Raw genomic sequence first — 15,056 nt, 5'->3', positions numbered from 1 at the left:
AAAAAAAAAAAAAACCAGACCAATACAGAAAAGGCTCGTTGTATTGGTTCAGGTACTGCAGAAATCGATAAACAGGATTGTTAATCCTTTGACCAACACAGTAAAGGATGTTCAGAGCATACATATTTACAGCAAAGGATTTCAGGGCTTCAAGTATCACCCAGGTACAAAATAATCCATCTTGTCAACAGGAAGATTTAGAACTGATGCCTCCACCTGTACCACACAAGACCAGACATGTCATTCCACAAGGTAGCCTATAGTACCACAATATGATTATAACTAATTTTGGCAAGAGAAAAAATTCCTCTTAACATTCCTAAAATTCCGATCATGGATTCTTATCACTGGCTACTTACTGAATGCTGAAGCAAATTTTTGAACATAGTGAACCGACCCAATATGATTCAAATCAGAAAACTGTTCTGCTGATTTCAGAAGGTACAAAGGAAAACTAAAAGCCAAGTTTGTATGCATGTCGTAACTGGAGAACTGCTTTGTAGCTCATTGGGAAAAATGACTAAAGGGAGCCCAAAAGATTTAATTCAAATCACAAAATTTCACATTTGAGAACATAAGGGTATATCACTCAAAATTATTCCAAAATCAGAACACTATGATTAAATGAATAGAAGCATGCTGGTCTTTGGGTCCAAGAAAACAACAAGAATAAACTAGTAGCATTCAGAAATGAATAAATGAGTCAATATCTGTCACATTTATAAAGATCGACGTGAGATAAAAATTGATACATAACTGGAATAAGGTTGGGCACCTTAGAGAAAAATGCCTGCAGAATAATTTTAAGTGATCCTGGTTCTGAGTTGCACTTCTCTTTGGCCGGATGACGTAGCCTGATTGAAAGCCATGGCCGTTCCTCCGGTTGGGTCCTCTCTCCCGCCGGATCACCTTCACCCCGCCACCACCCCTTCCTCCTCTTCTCCTCCCCCACCTCCTCCCGCCATTCCCTCTTCGTGCCCCCACCCTCCCTAGGGGCCTTCCTCTGCACTTTGTCCCCCCCTCCCCAAAAAAAGCTGGGCAAGTCTCTTGTCGCTTCCTGTCCTAAGGGCCTTCTTGACTCTGAAGCCTTTCGCTGGGATAACTCTCTTATTGGACACTTTCTTGGAAAACATCCTCCATTTCACCTTGTCAAGCTCTCCCTCCTAAAACACTGGAGACCGATTGGGACTGTGGACAGTCAGCTTCTTGACCATAGCTTCTTCATGTTCCGTTTCTCTGATGAAAGGGGTAAGGCAAGATCTCTGCAAGATCCCCAATATTCCTTCGGCCCTAGCATTGGCGTCTTCTCAACCGTGTTGACTACTCCATCCCCATTTGGGTCTCCCTCCTTGGGCTCCCTCTCCACTTCTAGTACTCCAAAGGATTAAGTACCATTGGCTCTATTCTTGGCACCCCCATCTACTCAAATGCCAGAACCAATAGGAAAGATCGTTTGGCTTTTGCGAGAAATTGTGTCGAAGTAGCCACCTCGGAAGCCCTCCCCTCTTCCATCTCCATCCAAGATGGAGACGACTTCTCCTTCCAGCAGGCCATCCACTATGACTGGAAGCCGCCCCAATGCCTCCACTGCAATGTCTTTGGGCACAACTCTGCTTCTTGCTCCATGAAACCTAAGTCGCCTAAACCTGTCGGCGAATGTCCTACTGAGCCGATTGGTCCCATTCACCAAAGAGATAGATCCCTTATGTTTGGCCCTGGCAACAGCACCTCCTTTCAACCCCAGACGAGAGGAAGAAGAAATCGCCGTCCAAACCATCACCTTCCCGCCACTGTAAGTGATGATGGGAACCTAGTGACCGATGCTCCTCCGATTGCCAGAAAGCCTTTAGCCCAACGTGTCTTGCCCGCTAGAAACAACCATTTCTCCATCTTGGACACTTCGGCGACTCTAATCGAAGACGTCTCTATGCTTGTCGGCTCTGACAACAGTGATGATGGTGACATCTAGAGCTCCGTCGGCAAGGAGTCACCTCTTCTGGGTCTTCGGAGAAATCTGAGTCCTCTACCTCTTCTTCGGAAGCCTCTTCAGGCTCCTCTGGCTCCTCCTCCAATGAGGATGCCCTGACACTAACGTCGATCCAACCCTCCTTGGATCTCGAGGCTTGCAACCCTCTACTCTGATGCAGACCAAGCCGCAATGTCCCTCATGTAGTTGCCTTTCCTCTAAGATGACATCCACTGAAAGGATAATACCTTTTATCCCTCTCATTGCCACTAGTGAACGTGTCCACAACCCTCTTGCGCTAGCCATCCCTATGGGCCCCGCCTTTTCTGAGACACCTAACTCCCAATCTTGTCCTCCCAGGCCCATCTCTCCTTTTATTCCTTTAGCCCATCCCACCGAGCCTCTACCATAGGCCTTCCACTTCTCAGGCCCACAACCACTTCCCTTCTTCACTACCTATTGATCTAGTTTCGTCTGTTGTGGATCCGGGCCTTGTATTAACCCACTTGGACCCTCCTTCTCTACCCGCCACGACCTCCACCCTTGCTGTGTCCAAGACTTGCAATGTCAAGAATGAAAAAACCTCTTACGTCCAAGCCGAAACATCAGCTAACTGCCCCTCTATTGCCAAACCCTTCCACTTCCTCCACCCCAAGGTCCTATCACTGCAGAAGTAGATCCCGGCATGCCTCTGAGACTACTACCTCCTCCTCTGGAGAGAATTTTCCGCCTCCCTTACACCTTGCCTAATGTCCCAAGGTCTAATATGGAACACTAGGGGCCTAAATGCCCCTCATAAGCATGCGGCGGTGCGCCATTTTATTGAAGAGCTTCAATCCTCTTTTTGTTGTCTTTTGGAATCCCATACCAAAGAATCCTCCTCCCGAATTGCTGCTACTATTGCCCCGGGCTGGTCGTTCTTGACCAACCACTCCTCCCACCCTAATGGCCACATTTGCTTCCAATGGGACCACTCCAAGCTAAATGTTTCCCTCCTTTCCTTCTCTAATCAAATCCTCCACCTTTCCATTTCTAACTTGGCCTGTAGCAGCTCCTTTTTACTTACATCCATCTATGCTTTTAATCGGATTTTCGATAGGGGTGCTCTTTGGTCTGACCTCAGGCAAATTACCAACCAAGTTGGCTCCCAGCCTTGGGGATATGTGGAGACTTCAACGTGTTCAGATTCGGCCATAAGAAATTGGGAGGTGGCTCTCTTGACACTACCAATATGGATGTTTTTAATTCCTGCATTGATGACATAGCAGTTGATGACCTTCGGTGGTCTAGTATCAAATTCTCCTGGAATTAACAAGAGATCCAGAAATGCCCGTATTGCTTGTAAACTTGACAGAGTTCTAGTCAACGAAGCCTAGCTCACAGCCTTCCCCTCTTCCCATGCCTCCTTTGAAACCCCAAACATCTCTGATCATAGCCCTATCTCCCTACTTGTCCAACCATACACCTCTTTTAGCCCTAAACCTTTTAAATTCTTTGATATGTGGACTTCCCATCCGGACTATCCGTCCACTATCTAGGAAGCTTGGTCAAAGCCTGTTCATGCCCATTCTTACTTTGGCAAGAAAGCTGAGGAATGTAAAAGATGCACTTAAAGAATAGAATACAAACTCCTTTGGAAACATCTCTGCTCAATGTGATTGATTCACTTGTGAGCAACAACCAATTGGCCTTCATCCCTGGGAGAAGCATTGAGGATAATTTTATCCTTTGCCATGAGATTATCAGAGGGTTTGACAGAAAATCCCACTCTCCTACTTCTCTTATGAAGATTGATATACACAAGGCATTTGACTCCATCAGATGGGATTATATCATCTCGGTCCTCAACATTATGGTTTTCCCGCCAACTTTTTCCAATTGGGTTCAACACTGCATTGCCTCTCCCCGCTTCTCTGTCTTGGTGAATGGCAGACCGACTGGGTATTTCTCCTCATATGTGGGAATTAGACAGGGATGTCCACTTTCCCCATACATTTTTTGCCTGGCAATCGAAGCTCTCTCTAGAAGCCTTTAAGTGGCTACTGATAAGCACCTCATCTCCCCCACCCCTAAGTGCTACGTTGTCAATTTAACTCATCATATCTTTGTAGATGACTTGATGATATTCTCCAAAGCAGACACTTTCTCTATTGAAGCCATTATGCACTACTTGAACCAATTTGCCACTGTCTAGACTTCGCATCAGTCCTGCAAAGTCTCTCATCTTCTTGGCTGGGATTCTTGACTCTTCCAAAGCCTCCCTCCTTGAGCAGACTGGATTCTCCTTGGGCCTCCTTCCGATTAAGTATTTGGGGTTGCCCCCCATTTACGCTAGGCTCTCAGCTCATCATTATACCCCTATGCTTGACCTCATCAAGAAGCATCTCCAACTATGGAAAGGTAAGCTTCTCTCCTTTGTGGGGCACCTTCAGCTCATCAAATAGCTTCTTACATCTATTGGTCTAGAATTTATGGGCTGCCAAAAACCATCATCTCCAAGCTTGAATCGATGTTTGCCTCTTTCCATTAGAAAGGATGTGATTGCTTGAGATTTCTCCATCCTGTCAGTTGGGCAGCAGTCTGTCTTCCTAAAGTGGAGGGGGATTAGGATTGAGACGAATCAAGGATATTAACTTGGCGGGTATCATCAAGCTTGATTGGAAAATTGTCTAAAAAAAAGAAGGAGCATATGGATTAACTGGATCTACAAGACTCTTCCCCGTTCTGATTCTTTTTTGACAGTGAAATGCCATTCAGATGCTTCTTGGATCTAGAGAAACATCATTGCTATTTATCCCACCATCTCCACAACCATTTCCATCCGACTAGGTGATAAGGCTAACACTTCTCTTTGGCTTGACCCCTGGCACCCCAGAGCAATTCTTTATCGTATCATAGGTGCCAGAACTATTTATAGTTCCAATCTGACCAAGCAAGCTCTTGTGGCTGATATTTTATCCTCTGGCAATTGGTCCCCCCCCCCCACCTCAATCCACCCCCTGCTTGATGACATTTGGAGCTCCTTGCCGGTACTCTAGGAGTCTCAAAGGCATAGTCAAGACTCTATTCTTTGGCTGCCCTCCTCCTCCAAGCTCTTCTCTTCAAAGGCTTCTTGGGAGTTTGTCAGAAATCATGGTCAACCCTCCCCTTGGCACAAGCTCATATGGTTCAAGCATCACATCCCCCGCCACAGCTTCACGGTTTGGAGAGTATTCACAGACCCTCCAATTGTAGCCCCACCCCTAAAAACTACCATATTGTAAACTCCTGGGAACTCTCTAGTTCCATCATCAAGAGTAGACCCTCCACTTGAGTGGGGTTTTGCTTTTCTTTCCCCTGCCCTCTTTAGGGGCTGTATATTTTTTCTTCTGCTTTGGTAATGAATTTTAATCATCCAAAAAAAAAAAAAAAATGAGATAATTAAGAAATATACCTCTTCAAATGGAACAAAAACGAATGGGGTCATTCCTCTCTTGTGTGAGACTGCAGGTACATCAGGGTTGTGGGTCTCGTCATCTTGCCAACCCTCAACCACACCAAGCATGTCTTCATTATCATGGCCATTAATTTCATTATCATTCACACCACTTGTAACAAGTGAAAGGAGATCCATCCGATTGTTGGCTCCTGGTATTGTTCCTCGCAACCTGTTAAATTGGCCAATCAGCTCATGTGCTAAATTACAGAAGAATACAAGGTTCCATGAATGCATTTCATTCCTAAAAGCCTGGCAACTGTTGGATTGTAGGAGGAATAGCATGATTTATCCTGTAAATCAAAGTACATATATATACCCCCCTAACTTAAGCATAAAATATGGCATACAACAATTCCAGCTGAGCTATGTCAAACCTTAAGCGGATTCTCAAAACAGTTGGGCGCAAGCCTGGGTACAAGAGAGCAGCTTCAACCTGCAAATGAAGGGAAAATGTGACCAGTAAATACTAGAGAACGATTGAAGTTCTGTAAGAATCAATCAATTTATCCACTAACTGCAGAGTGCAGAGATGTTGACATTAAAAGATGCAATCACTGTCAACAATCTCTATCTGACAATAGATTAAGTAAATAAAATATAAAAGGGAAACTTCTTCCAAGGAAAAAAAAATATATAGTTGGGGAAATAGGTTGCCAACTACAGAGCAGCAATAAAGCTCAAACCTTGTCATCAGACAATGTACAGCGGCCACTAAAAACACAGTCGGCTTTAGATGCACGGAAGTTCATGCATTTCACCACATCTTTCACTTTTTGAGAAGAATTCTAATGATTCAAATTAAAAGAAAGAAAAAAAAAAAAGCAATTAGGTCATCATAGTAAGATCTTCTAAGAATCTCAATTAAAGCAAACAGGTTATGGTGAGAACCTTGTAAAGGAACCTTCCAGAAGGGAAAAATCGGATGTACCGGAAATAGCAGACCTATAATCGTACAGTGAAAAAATATTAATTCATGAAGAATTGACATTATGAGAAAACAGTGAACAAATACCAGTTTCAGACATCCCCTACTTCTTTCTTTATTGACAAATACTGAACCTATTCTGAAGCTCATTCTAAGCAACTAAACCTGCAACTTGCAGTGACTGGTACAATATTCTCACAAGTGTATTAGAAAATTACACACATAAGGATCTATTCACAAATCATGACCTATAACATTTTGAAGGGAGTTCTTTTTAAAGTTATCTAGTAGGATGACAAGTGCCTACAGAAGCACAATGCAATGGACATGTCCAAGCAATGTGTTATGGGTTCACCAATACATGTCACCATCCAGACCAAGAAACCATTTTGTATATGGTCCTAAAACAATCTTGATTGAGTTTTACTGAGTATAACTCTCAATTTTCTACTTCCCACCCTTATAAATAACATATTTCCAGAGATTTTCACATTTTGGAAGTCAATGAATGCACAGCACAAGGTACAAATTAACTAGTGTCACGTAAACTCTCTTAAAAGGGAGTAATGTTTGTGTTAAACATGCATGGGATTCTGACATTCCACCAATTCTCGAACGACACTAGTATGTTTCCTCTTCTTCTTTATCCTTGGTTGTATGACATACTGAACATCAAGCACACTACATGAATTTCATCTTCTCTGATAGAAAAATTTACCAAGGCAAATACAAAATCTACTTATTCATATTGCAGAAGTAGATATAAATATAATGCAATTCATTATACATATCAATTTTTAATATTAAATAATACTTTTGAATGAATTACCATATCCATGTCATATAAGGTAGCAGAGCAAGAGTCTCCAACACTCATCAATTCAAACATCCATCGAATCATAGAAGAATTTCTTGGGCTACTGATATGTAACTCTTAGCTCATAGTCACTTAAAAGCTAAAGCAATCTAATTTCCAACAAACTCAACTTTGGTGCAAAAAGATCTTCGATTGGGGAGCTCCATGATAAATGACAGTCAGTCCCTGGATTTTGCAATAATTTGCGTGATTGAGAACTTGAATCCTTTATGAGTTTCTTATGAGATGGACTCAACATCATCAACAATGTATAAAGGGATTGCAAAGTTTAAAGATGTTTGCAGTGGCAGCTCCTATTCTTTTCAATTAAGAGAACAAGGGTGATCTATTCTTTTCAATGCTTCTCCTTTTGAGTTGTTGAAGGCTATATAAAAAATCTTGCATCCACTGGATGGCATGCAACAAAAAGGATGAAAGAAAGCCTCCAACTATTATCATACAACTCTAAAAAGACAAGGGTGGAAGTAGGCCCGCATATTAGAAGTCTAGAACCTTCTTCGGAAGCATTTATTGTGCTCTGAGCAATTCTTTTGAAGACGGCCATGAACAAAGAGTACTTAGATATCAACAAGGTGTACTTGAATACAGAATTTGTGGATTGGCAGCCCATGCACTTGTCTTCTAGACTGAAGAGGTGCAGTATCTGTTAATCATCTTCTAAATTGGTATTTTGCCAATGAAGTCCCGGCAACATCTGTTTGGGTGTGGGTGTAAATTGGGTACTTCCAGAAAAGTTACTGGCCATCATGTATGCCTCCCTAACTTGGGGCCCCAATTGTCACAGCTTTACCTTATCTCCTTCAGATAGCTATAACTTGATCTCTTAGAATTGAAAGAAAGTGCAGGGCCTTTTAGAATACATGCAAAGCTAGCATGTGGGGCCACTCTTCTAGAACCATGGATTTCTGACTTTTGGGCCACTAGATGTGAAGTAATTGATGAGATAAGCTCTTCAGAAATCACGAGTAGAAATCCTTTTTATTTTTCTCTTCAGGTAATTCTTTATATAGAGGAGTTCACTTCCTTCTTTTTCCCCTTTTATATAGCTATTTCTTTGTGGATCTTGTAAAGCATAGCTAGTCCTTACACTGATTAGAGGAGATATTAATTGGGATATCCTATTCCCCTTCTAAAATATAATGTGGTCTGTGGAGATGATAAACTAAGAAGGGATGGAGTAGACTGGCTTGTGATAGGATAAATCAAAAAGTTCATCATCCCCAACATGTGCATCCTGGAGAATTAACCCTCAAGATCAGTCTCTGATTTATTGTTGCACAATTCTTCATAAGGTTCGAAAGTGTTGCAGGTTGCTTCTCACAGAATCACAACACTAATTGAATGATGGCAGGAGGGAGCATTCTCCAGAAGATGTTGGATATTTTGGAATTTGCCGCATTCTCAACTGTACTGATTATCTGGAACTAAACAATTCAAGGAAAAAAAGTCCCATTTGATAGGGAGGTTGATTGGGTGTTGAGCTTCCTTTTCTCTTGATCTTCTATTTGAGCAGAATTTAAGGTGGTCAGGATGTGATGTTCCTTATGCAGAATGGGGAAATTATATCAATCGTCATTGCACAGCCCATCACTAGCATGTCTTTTTTATCATTTTCTTAATTACAGTATAAGATTATCCCTTTATTATTTAATAATAATGTTAGAAAGAAACAAAGAAGGATTTATAAAATCATTATAGAGGTGTACCTTAGTGATCTAAGCACTGGTAGCTTGAGAGTTTTTGTTTTTTCGGGTGAATATACAGCATGAGAGTTGAATCCTAAAGAAGCCTCGTTATGTTAGTATATTACTAATACAAAGAATTTTTTACCCCAAAATACACTTTGTCAATGTAGTGTCCAGACCTTTCAATAGTCTTATCTTGAACATAGAAAGAAGAAGAATTGGGAGAATCCTATATTTATGCTATCATTGAATCATTACAAACAATTGAAACACGACAATTTTCCTTGATATGCAATCAGCCCAACTATTACTGAAGTCAATTGTTATTAAGAAAATGTATATGAGGAATTAAAATGCAGCATACCACATGAACAGGGTTGGTAACCTTCCACTCTGCAATTCCTGCACGAATGTATGTGTTCCTGCTCACATAAAGGCCTTCAAGTGGCAAGGGAAAAGGAGAAATAAGTTCATACATACTCCTAACAAACTGTAAAACTGAAGATAAATGAAATAAATGAGAAAACCTAATGAATAAGAAATAAGGGGCGTAAATTTGCTTGAATGGGATCAAGAAAATATCAACAAATGGAGGATGAAACACTAAAGTGATAAAATAAAATAAGCAAGTGAACAAGCCATTCTCAAAATTTATTCCAAACAAGACTGAAAAATCACAAGAAAACACTGGAAAAAGCACATTAGCTATTGCAAAAAATCTAACCCTCAAAACTCCACATAACTTAATAAGCCCTGATCCTGTTGGGGTCAGCTATTCAAATCCTGTTTTCCCATTCCAAGATATTTAAGTCCTTGCAGCCCACAAAATTCTAGAAACAGCATAATAAAATAACAAATAATATAATTCATTTCCTGAATATAGGGAATCTCTATGGATCAGTAGAATATAGAGTACAGGTTCCGAGTCAAGATATGTGTGGGTGTGGATGATCGACAAAATAGAGTAACAGACTCAAATGTCAATATCTGCTCACACGTACAGCATCCTTCTACAGACAAACTCATAAAACACCAAGCATAGCCAATACTCGGCAGTTGATTATTTCAATTTGCCTCCAAATGTATAATAGGAACCTTACTGAAAGTCCTTTCTGCTCTTTTTCTTTTGTTTTCCTAGTCTTCATTTATGGTGAAAGATTTAATACACGACCATGCATGAACACGGTAAACACTTTAGTCGTTGGATGGTAATACTCAATTCTAGTGCGACTATATGACGACTGAAGTGTTGACCGTTTATCATACACGACCGTGATGAAAATCTGTCCCTTTATTTATAAATTTTTTAAAATCTAGTTCTTTATGAAATAGAAATTTATTAAATACTTATTGGAAGACCAAAAGCAACAAATATAAGTGAAGCTACACTGGAAAGCCATGGAAATGCATTAGGCCCAAAATTCAAAAAAAAAAAAAATCAATATCAGCCACCAAACCTTACCATCAGTACGGATCCTTGGTCTTAAAATCCACATCTTCCTCCAAGAACCTTCATATCTGGACTGTAGAATCCTGTAATTTTCCACTGGTCCGGAGAGCTTCATACAAACAAGATTTGATTTCAGCTTATGAAACATTTATCGATATCTAGATCTTCAGAGTCCAGACTGCAGTTGCTTTACTCAATCTATGTTGCAAAAGGTAGATTTTCTACACATCACGAAAGTTACCTACATCATCTCCTCCATATGAATTCCCACAATCAAACAATCACCTAAATTTGTAGAGTTGAGCTTTATAGCAGTGTTAGAATCATAATTGTCAAGGCATTGCCAAGGCGACGACTTGGAGTCCAAGCAGTTTCCCTGGAGCCTAGGCGACAATTGCCTTATTGCAGTACATGTCGCCTTGTGTTTTGACACTTATTTATGCCAAATGTCATTTAAGTAATTTTTACTTAAAATATTATTCATAAATAAGAAAATACCCCCTATTTGAATCCAATAAAAATAGTTTGAAAATCAAATTTCAAAAGGATAAAAAGTCAACCCCCTAGTCCAATAACAAAAACTAGATTTTGGTTATAGGGGCGATTTTCAACTTTTAAATGCTAGGGTTTTTCTCAATTATGAAAATTTTATAAATCCTATCAAGTTAAACATTACTAAAAACCAAAAGTCCAGTAAAATAATCTTTTGTTTTGATATCCATAAAATTATTTTCATTCATGAGATTTTAACAGCATTCGCGCATTTTAAAATAAGTTTGATCGGAGCATAGCTTTGTCATTACAACTCAGATTTAAGTAACCTTAAACTTGTTGGACAGCTAGTTTTATGTTATACCTAATACAAAAAGTCTCATGTATAAAATCATTTGACCAATCAAACTTATTATGTAACAAAAGCATTTCTCTAAATATTATTTTTTATGACATAATGCGACTTAGTGTTGATTTTTTATGATTTGATGTGGCTACATGTTGATTTTTAGTGACTTAATGTGGCTTAATATTGATTTATGATACAAGGTGTATGTAGCTTACTCAATAATGTGAGAAAATATAGAAAATAAAAAACACTTGGTCGCCTTGTACGCCTTAAGGCATGCGCCTAAGCGCTTAGACAGCCCTCCAAGCCTTGGTTCGCCTTGGCACCGTGCCAACTATGGTTGGAATTACTCCTCATCCATGAACTCTAAATTGCAAATCATTTTTGAATAAACCCAAGATTGTTGATCATAGTTGTCAAGGCGGCTAGGCAACCTGAGGCGTTCGAGGGGGGGGAAAAACCAAGGCCATACCAACAAGTCGTCTAGGTGACCTTGACAACTATTTTTTGATAAGAATTTAGAGAACCTTATTCACTGGAGTTTCCAACTCCGAACATCCAAAAACATTTACATTCAAATCCAATGGGAGTAAGTTCACGACATACAAGAAAATTCAGATTACCTGCCAAGCCTTTAAGCATGCATTTCGCCAAAAAACTGGATTACGAATTGTGTATCTCCATTTTCGGCAAACACATGCTGCTCTCCCCAAGCTGTAAGGACTCATTCTCGCAAAAACCTAAATATGAAATTCATAACAGGGAAAAAAAAATTAGCATATAAACATAACATATCCTCTGAAGAACAGAGTCGGAAACTTGCCAACGATTTAAAATTCCACAATTTTTAACTATGCTAGTGAACAAGGAAACAGATTAGCAGGTCTGAACTCACAAATGATCTGTGCACATAAATGATAATTTACCTAAATATAGGGCAAATGGATTTTCTAAGTCAGCAGAACCTAACAAGCCACTGGTTTTACAGTATCCAAGAGCAATAGTGAAAATAAAACCAATAGTCCCAAATAAAGCTTCAGTGAAGCAAACACTCTACAATTCTAACTTTACAGCCAGCTCAACTTCAATTATGGGACCACAAAAATATGTCAACGAACAGATGGATTCTAACTGAATTGTGGTCCCTTTATTTGAAAAATGATTTCCTCAAGGATGTCCATCAAATGCTCACCCTTCAACATCAAATATGTTGGATATATGGGTCCGTCAAACCCAATTTCAGGTGTTTAAACTAAATTGATTTTGCATTATTATTTTAAGCATTATTGGTTGTCCTAAAGTTATATGCTAATACATTAAAATGTTCACAACTAGGGACACATTATGTTCATAGGTTGTGACATGGTATATTTTCAGAATGTGAATCCAAAATGTAAATGTGAGTATTCATATTGCATGTGTATCAAACTGGTTCGCCATGAAAGTCTTGCACGGACTTCCGTTAGTTGTTTAAGCAACGAAACTCTCTTTGATAGTTATTTTGGTACCCATAATAAGATGTCCTTACTATTGCAAATGGACTTTGTGCGTTTTGATCTACCAAAGGTAGACGAATGCCTACACTACCTATATATCAATGTGTTAGATTCACAATATCCATAAGTGAATGGAAGAGATGCTCAATAGGGACTCCACTTCTCAAGTAGGGTGAATATCTTGAGAGAGTTATCTGACTGTGATTGAACAAAATTTCAAAGTGCTGACAGTTTTGTAAACAATTTACAAATGCATTTAAAATAATATTATTAGTTAATGATTATATAAGAAATTTTTTGTAAATGTTTTATGTCCAATCTATAGTCAACATTCTCTGTATAAATTGTTCAGACGGATTAAAGTTTTTGGCGGAGATTCAATCCATGCCCATAAACCCGTCATGCGATATTGTTAAGTGGAGAGACTAAAATGTACTTATATATCACTTAAAAGAGGTTTAAATTATATGCATCTAAGGGTGCACTTCTGAGTAAATGGTTTGTTTACTAATTAAAGGTTATATTTTAAATTAATTAATTATATTCAAAGTAGGGTTAGACTCATATAAGGCAACCTAGTTTGATCACCTTATAGGATCCCACCACTTGGCTTGTAGAATGCTAGAAGAAAAATGGATCTCAATATTACTAAAATAACAGTTAAGGGGTGAGAGAAATAGGCTTTTGAAAATTAGGGTTTCCCTCCCTCCCTCCCTCCCTCCCTCTCCATATTTGTCTTCTCCATTATTACTTAATTAGGATTTGGAACCCTATTGAGAGAAAATGTTCTTCTTGTGCAATTGTTGTTCAAGGAATACCCTAGTATTCCCTGCAAACATCTGAAGTTCAAGTGCTGAATTCCTTTGGAGGTACTACAATTGTCGTAACACTGAAACCTTAGATTTGTGTTTCGTTCGAATACCCCAAGGCCTACAAAGAATGGTTCACAGTTGGAAAATTTTATTTGGCATCGCTGCCAAAAGAATAAGGATAACGAAAAAAAGTCTGCTATCCACCCAAAAGCACGCATCAGGCTTTTCTCCACCCAAACAAAATCAAGGCCTGTCTCGGTCAGAAAACTAGCATTAATGGCTCAAAGTAGTGTGCTCGGTACCTCAAAGAGTAGTTCATCAGGCAAGCAACGGTGAATGAGTGCCGGATCAACAAATGGTTTACTACTTGCACTTCCGAAAGGAGCAACAGGTCTAACTCTCTTTCCATAAAGATCTGAAACAGAATCCCAGAAGACAAATAATTAAACAGCTCTCTTCCACAGAAAAACTAAGAGCACTAATGGGCATCAAATTTCATTTTGACTGCTCTACAGCATTCATCAAGACGGAAAAAGAGATACGATAAATAAAAGGTTGACAAATTGAAAAAGCACATGTTACATACCAAGCCAAGGTCTTTGTGTAATAAAAAACTGCACGGTTCTCATACGAGAAGCCGATTCCAGTTCTGGTGGAACTGACAAGCCAAAGTCTGCAAAAGATTAACAAATTACAATACAAATATCAAAAAAGAAAGAAAACACGAATTAAAAACGAAATAAAACATCCTAACAACTAAAACGGAATGTAATCTCCACAGGAATTGAAGTCAGATATGACGAATTCTCTAGAAACCCATGTAAATTCTCAACTAAATTCATGTAATAGCAAGAAGCCCAGGTGGGCAAAAGAGACGAAACTGATTCCAATCTTTAAAATAACAGATAGAAATCATGGAAACCTAAGCTTTTGGATAGAAATTCGAGTGCTTGTGAATGAAACTAATGAAGATGTACAAGAATTTCGAACAGGGAAAATCACCGAATGCCATTAAAATTAAAAGGGAACTTTTTGCCAGTTGTGAAGCAATACCTGAACTCATGAGAAATAGAAATAGGATCAAAGTTCCTGCGGATAAAATTCAGGTGGAAGCTCTCTGATCTCGAGCTCCAACTAAAATGTCAGGCTTCACGGAGAGAGGGAGAGAGGGAGAGAGAGAGAGAAAACGGGGATAAGAAGGATGAAACAACGACAACAGAAACGAGTAGATGACCGTGCACCGACGACTCTCACTGGCCCACCAACCGCAAAATGTGTGGACCCTTCCCAGCTTTAGAGAAGATATATATGGGTAATATGCACATGGTAAGTAAACGGCATCGGATCGTGAGTCGTGACACCCAAAAACCGAACCAATATTGATCGGCGCTGATTAGACGGTTTTGCCCTTTATTTTCCTTTAAAATATATATATATATATATTTTTTTTTTTTACAATTTTACCGTTCGTCTTGAAATTAAAAAAACTACCTTTAGTCCATAGACTCTATACCGATCTGAGACCG

General features: G+C 39.4%; 1 protein-coding gene across 2 annotated transcripts; it reads right to left on the bottom strand.

Moving 5' to 3' along the window:
- Positions 1 to 23: 23 nt before the first annotated feature.
- Positions 24 to 14,785, bottom strand: LOC122060874 (F-box protein 7). Of its 2 annotated transcripts, XM_042623973.1 has the most exons (11): positions 14,584 to 14,780; positions 14,117 to 14,203; positions 13,833 to 13,945; positions 11,846 to 11,962; positions 10,394 to 10,490; positions 9,296 to 9,369; positions 6,333 to 6,386; positions 6,128 to 6,229; positions 5,819 to 5,877; positions 5,400 to 5,613; positions 24 to 216 (listed from the first exon to the last, which is right to left on the bottom strand). In XM_042623973.1, the coding sequence occupies exons 1-11, from the start codon at positions 14,591 to 14,593 to the stop codon at positions 157 to 159; spliced, it is 987 nt and encodes a 328-aa protein (XP_042479907.1). In that variant the 5' UTR covers positions 14,594 to 14,780; the 3' UTR covers positions 24 to 156. The 2 variants fall into 2 exon arrangements, with proteins under 2 accessions (XP_042479907.1, XP_042479908.1); XM_042623974.1 differs by lacking the exons at positions 6,128 to 6,229; positions 6,333 to 6,386 and having other exon boundaries at positions 14,584 to 14,785.
- Positions 14,786 to 15,056: the final 271 nt, after the last annotated feature.

The sequence above is a fragment of the Macadamia integrifolia genome, chromosome 14 (assembly GCF_013358625.1).
Source record: "Macadamia integrifolia cultivar HAES 741 chromosome 14, SCU_Mint_v3, whole genome shotgun sequence".
NCBI lineage: Eukaryota > Viridiplantae > Streptophyta > Magnoliopsida > Proteales > Proteaceae > Macadamia > Macadamia integrifolia.
This window is presented reverse-complemented; position numbering and strand designations above follow the sequence as displayed.

Excerpts from the sequence above, each read along its gene's own strand:
- LOC122060874 (XM_042623973.1), bottom strand. Across the intron at positions 9,370-10,393 it reads ACCAAGGATCCGTACTGATG|GCCTTTATGTGAGCAGGAAC; the intron begins GTAAGGTTTGGT and ends TGCCACTTGAAG. Across the intron at positions 6,230-6,332 it reads CTGGAAGGTTCCTTTACAAG|AATTCTTCTCAAAAAGTGAA; the intron begins GTTCTCACCATA and ends TTGAATCATTAG.